Raw genomic sequence first — 14,211 nt, forward strand, 5'->3', positions numbered from 1 at the left:
TCTTTTGTATATTGTTATCAAGCATGACTTCTTTCATTTGTCGGATTTGATTATTGATTTCTTATGTTTATCACTTCCACTTGGTGTGGTGTCAAATACCCGTTCTATTACTTCCATAGCCTTTTCCTATTATATAGACAATTGGACAGACCTTGACTATCATTCCCAGAAGATGACCCAAAACGCCTTACCCATTGTATTTATACACCTAAAAGCCAAAACGGATCGGGTATATACATATGCAATAATCAAGATCCCCCCACTACCACTGCAACCCAACCTTTCTAGCCACCTTCTGCGCGACATCCAGAAACGCTTCCCGTCGTACACTTCTCTTATTACTCTCCTCCGCAACGACAGTAGGCATCCCCCGATCCGCATCCTCGCATACCCTCGCGTCCAGCGGGATATCACCCAAGAACTCCACACCTAACCTCTTACACTCCGCTACCACGCCCCAATCATTCTCCTGTCCATGACTATCGTGTTTGTGGTGATGGTCACCATGCGAGAAGATCTTCGTCTTATGCCCACACTGCGGACACGCAAAGAAGGCCATATTCCTCACCATACCGAGAACAGGGACATCCATACGTTGAAACATGCCGAACCCGCGCACTGCGTCCCGGAGGGCGATATCCTGCGGCGTAGTGACAATGACTGCCCCGTCGACGATCACCTCCTGGTTGATGGTCAATTGGACGTCACCGGTACCTGGGGGTAGGTCCACCACCAGGACGTCCAGCGGACCCCACGATACCGAATGAAGGAGTTGGTGCATGGCTTTCGTGACCATTAGTCCGCGCCATGAGATCGGGGTCGTGTCCATCGGGAGGGGTGAGTCAGGAATTGATGCGGCGGCTTGGGGGAGGAGGTAGCCCATTGACATAGATTTTAGGCCGTAGTTGGTTAATGGGAGGAGACAGTTATCTTTAGTTAAAGTAGAGTAAGTGAGAGGTAGGAGGATGATATTAAGGGAGGGGGAGGGGAAAGAGGGGGGTTTACTTTCGTCTAGACGGGGTTCCCCGGACAGATTGAGCAGTGTTGGGATGGATGGTCCGAAAATGTCGGTGTCGAGGATTCCAGTTCGGATTCCTCGACGAGCGAAGGATAGAGCGAGGTTTACTAAGATCGTGTTACGAGTGTTCGATTCCTCATGGATTTGTGTGTATAGGCCTGATAGGGTTATGGGTACATGGATGAAGTGAAGACGGTCTAGAATCTCAGGATAGGATATACACACCAGCAATAGTCGACTTCCCTACCCCCCCTTTTGCAGACGACACCGCAATGACCTTCTTCACATCGCGAATCTTGCGCTTCTCTGGGAGTCCGCGCCGACGAGGAAATGAGGGCGGAGTGCCGGAGCGAGGAAGACCCTAAACAACGTTGGTTAAACCATGGGCCATACCCAAACCAGGGGTGCGGAGAAACTGACCAACGGGTTATCATGCCGCAGGACCCGTGCAGTCGAAAAGAACCTTCGTCCGAACATGGCCAGAACAAGCGACGGAGTCGACGAGAAGACGAAGCATCTTTCTTGTCTGATTCTCGATTCTTAGATATTGCCAGGATAATGTTGACCGCCGGACTAAAATTCCCCATTGCGGAGCATCTAACCAATCTGAGAGAGTTAATCCGTCACCGCATCCTTACTTTTCTGCGGCAGAAAAAGAAAAGAAAAAAAAAAAATATTTTGTCGACGATCTATCCAACGCTCACTCAATTCTTTTATTCCCGAAAGACAGAGGACAGTGTCACGTCAAGATGGGACCAAAATCTCTGGCTGAGCAAATTGCTGAGCTCGACGATCCCACTCCCAAAGGTCAGTGCTGTTTTGCTCCTGTTGGGATTCTTGTTTTCGCATACAGGGAACTAACTTTTGTTTAGATTTTGACCCTGAGGACTTGGATCGCGGTGGACCGGAAAGTGACGACGAGGGTGGTCAAGACGTGGATGAGAATGCCGGTCGAGAGCATTATCAAGCTGTAGGGTTAGTGTCACGTTCTGCGAGTTGTTCGGTCTTCCCTTGTTTTGTTGGCGCTGACATCCAGTAGCAAAGGAAAGCTTCGGAAGCCGGGCCCGATAAATCTGGGGAAACAGTATGCGGGATCAAAGGTCAGCAGAGATGAGCTCGAAGTCGAAAGCGACGACGATCCGTTCAAGGCCCATTCCAGCGACGAAGAGGACGATAGCGAGGACGATGATGACGAACAGTGTCTCGAGTTTGGAAGTGACGACGAGGAGGTGTCTGAAGAAAGCGACGAGGATATTGCCAGAAAGCCCAAGATATCTGGGGAAAAGGTAAAACGGCAAAAGGATCCCGACGATATGGAAACCGATGGGTCAGAAGAGATTGACGGGAGCGAGGAGGACTCGAATGAAGATTTTGACGACGAGGACGAAGATCTTGACGAAGATCTTGACGAGGATGAGGATGAAAACGAGGACGAGGGCGATGATGACGAGGAAGAAAATGCCAAACCCTCCAAACATCGCGTTAAATTTGACAAAACCCCAACATCCAAATCCGATGATCGAGAGGAACTGCGCAGACTGATGGCCACGGACCAAAAGACCATCGCAGCGACCATCTCGCAAGCAGCCAAATCCGACGCAACCAAAGGAAAGGCAGTCAAGCAGCAACGGGCGACATTTGACGCACTTCTCAATACCCGTATCAAGCTGCAGAAGGGTCTGACCGCCATAAATCAGTTGTCTTTCGCAGCCAAGGAAACGGAGGATGTCGACGGAAGAGCCATCAAGTCTGCTGAGTCGGCTGCCCTGGCGCTCTGGTCTACGCTGGAGGACTTGCGGCTTGCTCTTGCGGATGCACATTCTCAAGACGAGTCGAAGAAACGAAAGAGACCGGCTGCTGCTGCATCCCCCACCACGTCCTCGGTCTCGCTATGGAAGCGCATGACAGATCTCGAGTCCGACTCAAGTACTCATCGTCGAGCTGTCCTGGATAAATGGTCGCTTAAGGTCCGTGGCTCCAATGCTACCACCCCCAATGCACGCGGCAAACTTCTGGGCTCCGCGGCCAGCGGTCAACAGGCTATCACCGCTGTTCTGGATGCACAGGCCGCATCCGAAACCGGTGACCGTACGGCTAAGCGTTCTCGTACAGTGAACAGCCGTCCCTCTGGGGCCAACGATGACTACGAGCCCATATACGACGATACCATCTTTTACCAGTCTCTGCTGCGGGATCTCGTTGAGCAGCGCATGTCCTCTTCGGATGCCATCACTAATGGCGTTGACACCCTGCATATTCAGCTTCCCTCTCGTCTTTCCGTCCATCCAGTGACTGGAATGCGCAAGGACAAGGTCAAGAGGGATGTCGACACTCGTGCATCCAAGGGACGTAAAATGCGCTTCGATGTCCATGAGAAACTGCAGAACTTCATGGCGCCGGAAGATCGGGGCTCTTGGACCAGCCACGCACGGGAGGAGTTTTTTGCGTCTTTGCTTGGAAAGACGGCTAGTGGATTACTACGGGAAGGCGATGAGGAGGAGGATGGCAGTGATGTCGAGAGCGATGAGGATCGTGAGGAAGGCGGACTGAGGCTCTTCAGGAGCTAGGTATATGTGGAGGTGTATCTCTTTGGATATATACGGATGCATATCAGGTAGCTATTCGAGAATTGCAAATATCATTTCGACCGAAAGTTATATCCCCAGGCAGCCAGTCCTTTTTTCCTCCTGTTACCCTAACACATCTCAATCTCATTACTCATAAATCATAAAGCATCCCATGCATAATCCCTTCAACATACTAGCGCTGCTCAGTGAGGCTGAACCAGCCCCTAAGATAAAATTCAATGTCTAGGTGTCAACTGTCAACTGCCGCTGGTTGACTGATAAAAAAAAGTCATGGATGATGAAATCACGACTGCAATCCAGCAGCCACAGCAATCCAGCAGCTACATTTCGAGACCAGCACTTGTTAAACCGCAGTCACCTTCATTCGATGATCGCTGTGGTCGTTTCGTATTTGCGGACGAGTACTGCGGCAATGCAGTGCCGGGACATGGGTGCTTCCAAGAGAAATACGTCCGTCTGGAGAGTCTTAGCATACGTTCATGCACAGCAAGTTTCAACCTTACTTCCCTTTCTCGCTTTTCGTAGGGGGAGAGAAAATGAGGAAGACCATTATAATCGACGATTACTGCACCGCTCACGTCGTTGTATCCCGGAAGAACACTGTTTCTGGTCGGGATGTGCGTGCTCCGATCCATCCTGCCTTTCTCCTGGAATAAGCCCCGGGTTGATTGGTCGGTGAGGGACAGTCGATTTAGCAAGCAGAGCTGTTCTGCTGTGGATGAATATCTTGCTAAATGAAGGCAGGCTCTTGTGCAGAAGTGCTCGAAGCAGGTTTCACCGATGCTTGGCGTCTTCTCTGTACTTTGCTGTTAGACGACAGTTGTACATATTTGCTGTTTTTCGCTGGGATGGGATCGCTGTGGCTATTATAAGTATGCATCGAGGTAATGTCTACCGAGGAGGGGCCGTGAGCTGCAGATGACGAGAATCGAGATCTCCACAGGCAGAGAAACGACATCAAGGCGTCTGCGAGAACCGTATCCACTCAGGGGTTTAGAGAGAAATAATTGCCTCTTGCAGAGCGATTCTGGACAAAAATAAGTGAGAGAATGGGGGGCGTTATGTGATTATTGGGCAGCGTTACCCCTAGCCACAATGTTCAATTGACTTAATGGACGATATGCTCAATCCCGTTCGATATCCGTGAGCCTGGACAAGGGTATGAGAGACAGATCCGGTAGATAGGAGATCACGCGGCGTGTCAGGCACCCCGGTACCTGGATAGATAGCGATGATCACTTACTGGAACATCAGGCAAAAATTTGCTGTTTGAATCTCTTAGTTCAGACATGCGAGATGCAAGACTGGCTCTGTAGATGCCTTGGGCCAAGCATAATTGTCCATAAGACTGAGCTGCGCAGCATGCAGAGGTAGTGGAGCCGTGTGAAAGGTCAGGAAAGGAGCACAGGGAGCCAGGCTCATGCAGAATATTTTGCCATTGCCTCCATCCAGATTAATCTTCCATCGCGGCGATATCCTTTACCGCTTCTGAGTGGAAAGGGGTCTCCATGCTTCTCGCTTAGAAAGCCCGAGCTTGCCTGCTGGGCTTCTTTGGGATTATCCGAGTCTGGTTCAAGGCATTCACCGGATCCGAAAGACAGGCCCAGCCCAGGAAACTATACTGCATCAACAGCCAGACACACTGTGATGTGAAGGGACCAAGGACCTAGTCAGCGTTCAGTTGCCAACACCAACTTCTTGCTTTGGTCGGAAATTAAAGAAAACAACATCAGTAAAACCGCAGAATCATGCTTCCTATTCCAAGCGTGTCCGTGTATCAATATGATCCACTCCGTTACCCGCGATTGAGAAGTCATCTTCGCAGGAACAAGCGGATTTCTGAAGAACACGATAGGATGAGAGAGAGGTGGCCCATTTTGGGCAGACAGAGCATAGTAGGGCTCAGCACATCCCAGCTGGTATCATCTTAAAAACAAGTGTTATCAGAAGAATGATGGGCTCCAAACTATTCGTCCGAGTATTCCTCCCGCCACTGCTCCCGCAGTGACTGGATCAAATGGGCAACATCCCAGCCGGTTCTCGCTTCCATATCAATTAATAATTGTTCTGCAGCGTCTTGATCTGCTTTTTTGACGGAGAACCCAGCCCCCTAGGCAGAAGGCGATTAGTGAGGAACTGAAGTCGCGCAATGAGATCATCAAGAAAATAAGGGTAGCACTTACAGGCCACTAAGCTATGTCGTGCGGTAAAAAGTGTATTCTCGGCCTTTATATTTGACCTAGCCAGGCCAAGCACAGTAAATAGGTGTTGTCGAACATTTCTCTGGAGTAATAACTATTAGGTGAAGAGCAGGTTGCATGCGTAGTTGATGGCCGTACCTCAATAGAGCGAGAATTCTTGAAGACCTCATATGCAGGAGATGGAGTCTGGCCACAAGAGAATGCCAGGATTATCTTAGCAATATGATAATACTGAACACCGATCACTGCAACGCCTCTGTGAGTTTGTAGTCCTCAGCTACTGGAACAACAAGCATACCATGGACAGGTAGTAACATCCAAATGCCTGGGAAATGCCTGTGGGCTTCCCTATCTCGTGGAGTAAAATGGATAGGTTCGAAGGTACGTGGTTTGGTCGCATGCCAATGTTCAATCTTTTCACTAGTACTCTGTAACATAGCAGGATGTGTCACAGAGCCGTAGCTGAATACGCATTTGAGAAGCTTGGCCAATAAGAAGACCATTCGGCTTGCCCAAGCAAAGTCATCGTCCCTATGAAATATGTCTGAGCTGCTAAAGCTGTCTAAGTCCGCCCGTAGGGGCTTTTGTGACGTAATGGATATATGTATGTCCTCACGAAGACAGAGCCAAGCTACCGCCTCCCCCAAACCCCCGGACGATCCAAAGGACGATACTGTATTTAGTATATGGGTTATGCCTGTCAGGTGGAACTGATTATCCTCAGCTGTAACTGGTAAGTCTACGTAATCAACACATGAAGGGCACAGGCAAACCCACAGTCCATTTCTTCGTGCTGACGGAGGATTGCAACAGTAGCAAGAACAACGTCAGTAATACTGTCTCTGGCACCCGAAAGAGCAGGGATTAGTATCTGAAGGCAATGATTGTGGTACTGTAACGCCTCGGCTGTATTGCTCTTTCTCTGTCTATTCATATGACGAGAGGAGAAGGCAAATATTGCAAAGCGCAGCACTGAATTCTGCATTGCTCTCAGTGGGACTTCAACTTCAAAGTGCCTCTGAGGGTCTGTTATATCGGCCTTTCGATTGAGTTAATATATAAGAGGGAAAGATACCCCATGGTATATATCTATTCTGCATGATTTCTTTACCCACAAAGCCATGTTCTCCACATAGTTGCGCATGAGCGTAGCCTCTCGTTCATTGAAAGATCCCTGAGTCGTTGGGAAATCGTTTCGACAATTCCTTGTCGAAGGTGAATTGTTTAGACTATGGCCGTACAAGCTCGAAGCCAATCCTGAATAGTGTAACGAAGCTACGCATTGGTTAAGTTCAACGCAAATGAAAGAGGCATAAAAGGAGGGAAAAAAAAGAGGGAAAAAAAAAATACCAGACGGTCGCCGATCCAAGTCCTGGTGTGCCAGTAGCACTTGCTGCGTTTCCGGTTGAGAGTGATAAAGCTGCTCAGAGCTTCGATGTATCAAGGAAGAATCGGCGTTGGCAACACCGGCGCGGTCTTCCCCTTGGAGTTTTTCTTGAGTATCTCCTACTCTATAAAGACTTTTTATCTCCAAGGTCTCATCATAAAATTCCACTCAAAGAGGATTTAGCGAGGGAGTTTCATGGCATATTCGATACTTGTAAACCCACGGTGTTCCATTAGACGAGGCCATCTCTGTGCTTCTGGGAATGAAATAGCATGATCATCATCCAAGTCGAGCCCACTGCGAAACCTGACATTAAAGCCCCTCTCGCAGCTGACCTTGGCCAGCTTGCAATGTTTGCAGGCCGGTAGGTTTAAATCGCCTACAGGCTGCGTAAGGAGTATGCTTAGCCAAGGTGATGGGAATATACACACATTTTAAGTGACGGGCTATGGTGCATCGTTTTAATTAGCGCCGACTGATCTAGTCCATTTTATATAGCCCGAAAGATCAATTCTATTCGAGTTACGAGAGTGGTGTGATTTCCGACGTCTTCTACTTACCCCTACATCTTTGACTGCACCATCAGGTAGTACCATGCCTTAGTACGCAAACCACTGGAAGAAGTGGGTGGGGATGACAAATACCAGATAGTAGTAAGACGAGTTCTCTTTTTTGGAGACGGAGACATGGCGCTGCGTCTTCTATCTCAACAGTTCCACAGAGAGAAACAATGCGGAGAGAATTGCCAGGGAGAGCTGATCCCCGCAAAAATTTCCCTGCAAACACGAAATCCTCCCGGAACCCACGATAATCCGCTACCTCTAGAGACAGGGCAAGTCTTTCCGTCTCTCCTGGAAAGTCTCTCCGTCTCCAGTTGCCGTCCACGATCTTCTTCAATTCCCATTTGTGGCCACCCTACGGACTCATGTGGACGACAATGGATAAACTTACCTTGTGCTTGGTGGGAAAACCAAGAAAGCAGAGCAATGGATTCCGCTAGAGACGTCGTGCATATAAAACCCCCCAGAAATTCCCTCAACTGAATGTCTACTTCCAATACCCATCGTGAAGTGCTTGTCTTTATCTTGCGTATTCTAAATCCTATAGTATACGTCTCCCTCGCGTATAACGTTCGACTCTCACCATGACCATCCAAAGGCTCAAAATCGGCCTGGCAGGCTTGGGCCGTGTCGGCAAGATCCATGCCAACAATTTCTTGCACCAGACTCCCCGTGCTGAGCTGGTTGCTGCCTTTACTCCAGACCCGGCAGAATTTGCTTGGGGTAGACAGAACTTGGAGCCATATGGAGTAAGACTGTACGATGATTACGACAAGATGTTGGACCATCCCGGACTGGCAGCAGTGGCTATCGGAACAGCCACTTCTGTCCATGCTGAGGAGACGATGAAAGCAATCGATCGTGATCTACATGTCCTGTGTGAGAAGCCATTGTCAACTGACGTTGAAGTTGTATGCCTTTCATTAATACTCTTTCGACATAGAATGCTCTTTCCATACTGACTGGTCCCTGATAGTGTAAAGCGGTTGTTCAAAAAGCCAAAATCAAGCCCCAACTCAAAGTCATGTGTGGATTCTCGCGACGTTTTGATGATTCCTACCGCGAGGTCTATGATAAGATTAGCCAAGGGTTGATTGGACGGCCGTCCATTGTGCGAAGCCAGACTTGTGACAAGTTTGATCCCTCTGGCTTCTACGTCGCCTACGCTGCGTGGTCTGGCGGCGTGTTTGTCGACATGTCCGTCCATGACATTGACCTAACATTGTGGTTCTTCGGTGACGATGCGATTCCCAAGAGTATCTCCGCGCATGGGATCACGGCTGTTCAACCGGAGTTGAAGAAGTACAACGACTACGATAATGCGGTGGGAATCGTTGAATTCCATAACGGTAAAATCGCCTACTACTATTGCTCCCGCATGATGCCTCATGGCCAGGAGGATACAACGGAAGTCATTGGCACGGAGGGCAAGCTGTCTGTGAACATCAACCCCCAGCGTAACTTTGTCAACTTCTACCACCAGGGTGGAATAACTCGTGAAGTCCCGCCTAACTTTGTCGGCCGATTCGGCCCTGCCTTCGTGAGGGAGGCCAATGAGTTTACTGCTGCGTGCTTGGACAACACCTCCCTCCCGATCAAGTTGACCAATGCAGTCAAGGCGGTCGAAATTGGTTCCTACCTGCAAGAAGCCTTGGTCACTGGAAAGCAGATTCATTTTGATGAGATTGGAAGGAGAGTAGAAAAGGCTCAGCTGTAGGAAAGGGTAGTTGATGTATCTATGTTCTACAGCTATTTTATGCAAAAGGATTGGAATATCAAGCTGGAGAGATAACTATACAAGCTCATTTCTAGACACACTGTCTCTCTTATATCTCTCGCTACCGTATAGTAATTCATTGAAGGTGTCAGGGAGGCAGGCAGGCTAATAGGCACTGGTCTCGAATACAGGTAGGTAAACAGACAACAGATGAAATAAAGCAGAGAAGCAGACCGGCAACATATACAACACGTATCTTGACGTTCCAAACCGGGATCGAGCTTCGGCTGGCAGATATACCGTGTGGTCAGCGAGGGAATCCTATTAGTAGTAAGTAGCCTTGCGCCTAGACAAAAGATAGCCACATCTATTACAACAAGCTGCTAAAGCAACTTTACTGTGTACATACATCTTCTCTATTCTCTATCCAACCAACCACCAGCAGAAAAGAAAAAAAAAAAAAAAAAATTGCGCAACCCAGACAGACAGACAGGTTATTATTTGAGCTGGGAAAAAATTTTCGGAAATTATAAGCTAATGGGCTGAACCGGGATTGAACCGGTGACCTCACGATTGCCAGATCTGGCTGAATGAAGTGAACTTCAGTCGTGCGCTCTCCCAACTGAGCTATCAACCCGACTGGATGAAGACTTTCCACTCTATTTTGTTCTACAAACCAGGGTATATTCGTTCGACTTTTAACTGTGTCCTGCAAGGCAAGGGAATGCTTGTCCAATTATTCTCACTTTGTGGGCACAAGTGCCACTCATGACATCGCTCTATCTATACGAGTATAACTGCCTTATTACTACTTATCTGGCGGGTCCAAGCTATGGGACTCGGGAGATATATTGTTAGGTACCACAAAGCTTGTATTCATTATACTACTGATTAGCTTAAGCACCCATGAGCATCCATGATTGCATGATTTGCTTGGATATGTACCGGTATGAATAGATCGAATTTATAGAATAACTTAGACTCATAATCAGAGCAATTGCCCCTTCAGGCTGCAGAGCCAGTCTCTCGTTCCTTCAAAGCCTGACGAACCTTTGGCAGCACATAGCGTCCATAGTCAATGGCATCGTTGAGGTTGTCGTAGCCCCGAATAGAAATAAGATCAGCCCCAAGATCCACATAGTCGAGAATCGAGTCGGAAATGGTCTGTGGAGATCCAACCAGTGCAGTTGACGCTCCTCGCGCATTCGTTGCCGTGACGGTAGGATACCACAGCGCACGGTCCTGGACTTCACCACGCTTGGCAATATCAAGGAGCCGTTGAGAACCGACATTTTGTGGAGGCGGAGCACCAGCGGGTGCCTTTCCCTGACCCTTGGCTCGGTTCTCTGTTAACGCATCCAGCGTGCGATGCGCCTTGGCCCAGGCGAGCTCATCAGTTTCGGCGAGGATGGGCCGGAAAGTGACCCAAATCCGAGGCCGGTCGGTCCCGGGCCGCCCCGCACGTGCCGCCTCGGCATAGATGCGATCGATCTGCTCCTTCGTTTCCTTCAGTGGTTCTCCCCAGAGTCCGAAGATGTCAGCCAGCGATCCTCCAATGCGGTATGCCTCATCGGAGGATCCTCCCACAGACACAGTGATGGTCCCATTGGTCGGTCGGACTTTGTTGCTGAACTGCTTGAACTGGTAATACGTGCCCTCCCAATCGAAGGGCTCCGCAGACTCCCATGCGCGGCGCAGAATCCGGATATATTCCTCCAAGCGTGCATACCGCTGCTCCTTGGTTAGAAAGTCGCCCTCTTTGGCCTGTTCGGCATCGCTACCCCCAGCGATGAAGTGGACAACCACCCGGCCTGAGCTGAGTTGATCTAGAGTCGCAAGGGCCTTCGCGGCCACGGTCGGATATAATGTGTTTGGTCGAAGTGCAATGATGACTTTGATGTTTTTGGTCACCGAAGCAATTGTCGCACCGATGGTGAAGGGGTCAAAATAGGATGAATCATAAGGCACTAACGTGTAATTGAAGCCATAGTCGTCCAGCGTCCGCGCATAGCGGACAAGATAATCAGGATCAATCGAAGGATTGGGAATTGGATTGATCTCCGTGGATGCGTTGGGGAACGTCAAGCTGATAAATTCTGTCGGCATTCTGATATTGCGTATCTTCCTCGTTGACTTGCTACTTGCTGCCTGGAAATCTGACAGCCCGAAAACAGCCCTCCTTTATATAGTTGTTCAGCACGACTACCAACTTGGCTATGGCGCATCGTGATTGGCTCACTATACCCAAGTGCGCACGCGATGAACGATGGAAGATGACGACAACGGCCACAAAATCACGCCTTTGTGAGATAGTTAGCATTCGCCTATATTATTAATCGTACCTTTCGACTGCAGCTTCTGCTCTCCAGTGAGTATAACAGAAGGAAGAGCAGAGAATTCCATAGTCCAGGCCGTAATGTACAGCTAATGTCTCACTAGAGGGTTGACAGTAGGCCGAATCTTATATCTAAGGGGACGTGTCACGTCATCGCCACAACCGCGCCTGCTGAACGTAGTCGACCTTGACGGCGGGATTTTCGTTGCAATGCTTACCTCGGAGTCCGATAAGATGCCCTGTGTGTTAAGTACTTAGTGGATTACTTTACAACCCACTCATGATCAGTCGCACAGGTAATGAGGTGTTCCGACATCAGACAATCCGGGATCACGCCATCTGATGCTAAATTTCGGCATTAAAGCTGACAATGACAGGATGTCTCCGCTTGAACCTGTCATCCAGTGGTCGAACGACTCGATATCTGCTGCGACCAACCTGGAGAATATTTAGCCCAGAGGATGTACAATTCCTGTGAAGGGGGCATGGATGAGGCGCTTGGGAGGACACTCATTTCCGAAGTCAGAAACGGTTGGATACCTGGAGAATCAATCTCTCTTGTCGAAAAGAGTTGGGTGGGATAAACCAAACAAATGCCATTCAGGAGACAGAATATGAAAGATACATCACCTCAACCACATCCTATAGAATACTAACTATAGAAACTTGTGCGGATACACATTTCTTATACCAAAAAAAAAAGCTAAGGAAACTTGCCCTTGGGCATCAATTATTCGAAGTTCTTTGCGGGGCTTCCCATAACACTGCTCATCGTCTAGTTTACTGGCATTCGTCTATTCCACTGGTTTCAACCTCGATTCTATTCTCTTGGCAGTTATCTCCTTAGTCTTCTCCGACCACTATTCATATCCATTGGGAAAGTAACCGAATCGAAATAACAATCTCCCCTTGCTAATCCAATCTCTGCTGCATTTTCAGTGAATTGACATCTCTGTCGACCCACCGTGAGCTCTGTTGTGTTCCTCGTTGGAGCAACACTCCCCCAGCTTCTATGACCAAATACAATCGATAGCCACGGACAGGGGTTCTCCTGGGATTGCTTAACTTCCAACTAAGCTTTATTGCTCGATGCGTATGTTTCAGATGTGCAGGAGGTTCTTCCCCAATGCACCTGCATTATGTACCTTGGTTTCCAAAATATCATAGGTGCTCTCACTGGTTCTGTGCTGACCAGAGCCTCACCTGGTTCATTATGGAACGTGCTAATTGCCAAGCATACAATATTATGGGTGTAACAAACCCTGGAAGTGACATCCACTTAGCTGTTGCTCGCCGCGCTGAATATATAACTCATTCGGTGTTCATCCTGTCCGATCGAAACGTCAACACCGATATCATCATGACTATCTTCCACATAGATTACATAATGGACCCCAACTACATCTGACTCTTGCTGGCTATGACGAGATATCTCGCGGAGGGGCGATGGCAGCAGCCGTACGGGATTCATGGTATGGGGGCATATTGTCCCAACTCCAGAGACTCTGCCTTTTGAACAGTTCGAAACTTGACAGTGCTAGCCCTGGCCTACATGCGTGCAACCTGTGATACAAACTAGACAGCACAGGATACAGGTTTACTGACAGGCTATGCGGACTATCTGGTTGAACGCAGGCTGACATAGCAAGGCAGCTGTGTTCCAATGGCACCGCGGGGCCGTTGGCAGAGGAAACTAATCTCGCCATTAAAGCTGTAGTTGGCCTTAAAGCCTTTGGGAAATTGACAAGACTGGGTAAATACTCTGGAGTTGACGATGAGCGAGCGTTCCTTTTCTCTGCTTAAGGGTTGGAACGATAAGGAAAAAAAGCCCTTCACACTGCAATATCTTAACAATCCAACGTCGTGGAAGACCCCGTACAATTTATATCTCGATGTGCTTCTGGACCTACAAGTATTCCCAACAGCGGCGTATAAGATGGGAAGTATTTTTTCAGGACTGCGCGGTGAATATGAGGTTCCTCTCGACCACCGGCAGGACTGGGCCAAATCCGATTGAAACATGGCTGGCTGGGACGTTCGACACCAACACCCGGGGTGAGTTTGTCAATGACCTGTGGGCATTCATGGGTAATGGCAAGTATAACTGGCCTTTAAATCAATATATTGCCACATCAGCCATGAGTCAGAGCCCGGCCTGCCCATACCCACGGCGGGCGGTTATTTTTGCGCTGATGGCGCCGGAAGGGCCCAAATCGCTTCGGGACGCGGTGTCCCGGGCCATCCACGACTTGGAATATATAGAAGAAGGCAAAAACTGATAGAGCCACATGGCGAAGAGCTCTAATGCCGTAACGTCCTGAATGGGGCTATATGTCGGCCCTGGGAATGACCATGGTTCGGATAGAGTGTGATCGAGCTAGCTGTATACGAGTATAATTGCAGAG

General features: G+C 48.9%; 6 protein-coding genes and 1 non-coding gene across 7 annotated transcripts; 3 read left to right on the plus strand and 4 right to left on the minus strand.

Annotated features, from left to right (window-relative positions):
- Nucleotides 1-262: 262 nt before the first annotated feature.
- ATNIH1004_008747 (Mrp/NBP35 family ATP-binding protein) lies at nucleotides 263-1,495 on the minus strand (the record flags this gene model as incomplete). The annotated part of the gene is made up of 3 exons (XM_033573352.1): nucleotides 263-1,176; nucleotides 1,244-1,379; nucleotides 1,439-1,495. 3 exons carry the CDS (start codon nucleotides 1,493-1,495, stop codon nucleotides 263-265), a joined length of 1,107 nt encoding a protein of 368 aa, XP_033423904.1.
- Nucleotides 1,496-1,767: 272 nt separating this feature from the next.
- BFR2 (AATF family protein) lies at nucleotides 1,768-3,585 on the plus strand (the record flags this gene model as incomplete). Its single annotated transcript, XM_033573353.1, has 3 exons — nucleotides 1,768-1,825; nucleotides 1,891-1,993; nucleotides 2,058-3,585. 3 exons carry the CDS (start codon nucleotides 1,768-1,770, stop codon nucleotides 3,583-3,585), a joined length of 1,689 nt encoding a protein of 562 aa, XP_033423905.1.
- Nucleotides 3,586-3,966: 381 nt separating this feature from the next.
- Nucleotides 3,967-4,241, minus strand: ATNIH1004_008749 (uncharacterized protein; the record flags this gene model as incomplete). Its single annotated transcript, XM_033573354.1, has 2 exons — nucleotides 3,967-4,062; nucleotides 4,110-4,241. 2 exons carry the CDS (start codon nucleotides 4,239-4,241, stop codon nucleotides 3,967-3,969), a joined length of 228 nt encoding a protein of 75 aa, XP_033423906.1.
- A 4,097-nt stretch (nucleotides 4,242-8,338) lies between these two features.
- Nucleotides 8,339-9,471, plus strand: ATNIH1004_008750 (putative NAD binding Rossmann fold oxidoreductase; the record flags this gene model as incomplete). Its single annotated transcript, XM_033573355.1, has 2 exons — nucleotides 8,339-8,665; nucleotides 8,731-9,471. The coding sequence occupies 2 exons, from the start codon at nucleotides 8,339-8,341 to the stop codon at nucleotides 9,469-9,471; spliced, it is 1,068 nt and encodes a 355-aa protein (XP_033423907.1).
- Nucleotides 9,472-10,009: 538 nt separating this feature from the next.
- ATNIH1004_008751 lies at nucleotides 10,010-10,108 on the minus strand. The gene has a single exon. It is a non-coding gene; the product is annotated as a tRNA-Phe (tRNA).
- Nucleotides 10,109-10,476: 368 nt separating this feature from the next.
- On the minus strand, nucleotides 10,477-11,577 carry ATNIH1004_008752 (LLM class flavin-dependent oxidoreductase; the record flags this gene model as incomplete). Its single annotated transcript, XM_033573356.1, has 1 exon — nucleotides 10,477-11,577. The coding sequence occupies one exon, from the start codon at nucleotides 11,575-11,577 to the stop codon at nucleotides 10,477-10,479; it is 1,101 nt and encodes a 366-aa protein (XP_033423908.1).
- Nucleotides 11,578-13,776: 2,199 nt separating this feature from the next.
- On the plus strand, nucleotides 13,777-14,085 carry ATNIH1004_008753 (putative glutaminase; the record flags this gene model as incomplete). Its single annotated transcript, XM_033573357.1, has 1 exon — nucleotides 13,777-14,085. One exon carries the CDS (start codon nucleotides 13,777-13,779, stop codon nucleotides 14,083-14,085), a length of 309 nt encoding a protein of 102 aa, XP_033423909.1.
- Nucleotides 14,086-14,211: the final 126 nt, after the last annotated feature.

The sequence above is a fragment of the Aspergillus tanneri genome (genome assembly GCF_003426965.1).
Source record: "Aspergillus tanneri strain NIH1004 chromosome Unknown AapTan_6_pilon_pilon_pilon, whole genome shotgun sequence".
NCBI classification, from domain to species: Eukaryota; Fungi; Ascomycota; class Eurotiomycetes; order Eurotiales; family Aspergillaceae; genus Aspergillus; species Aspergillus tanneri.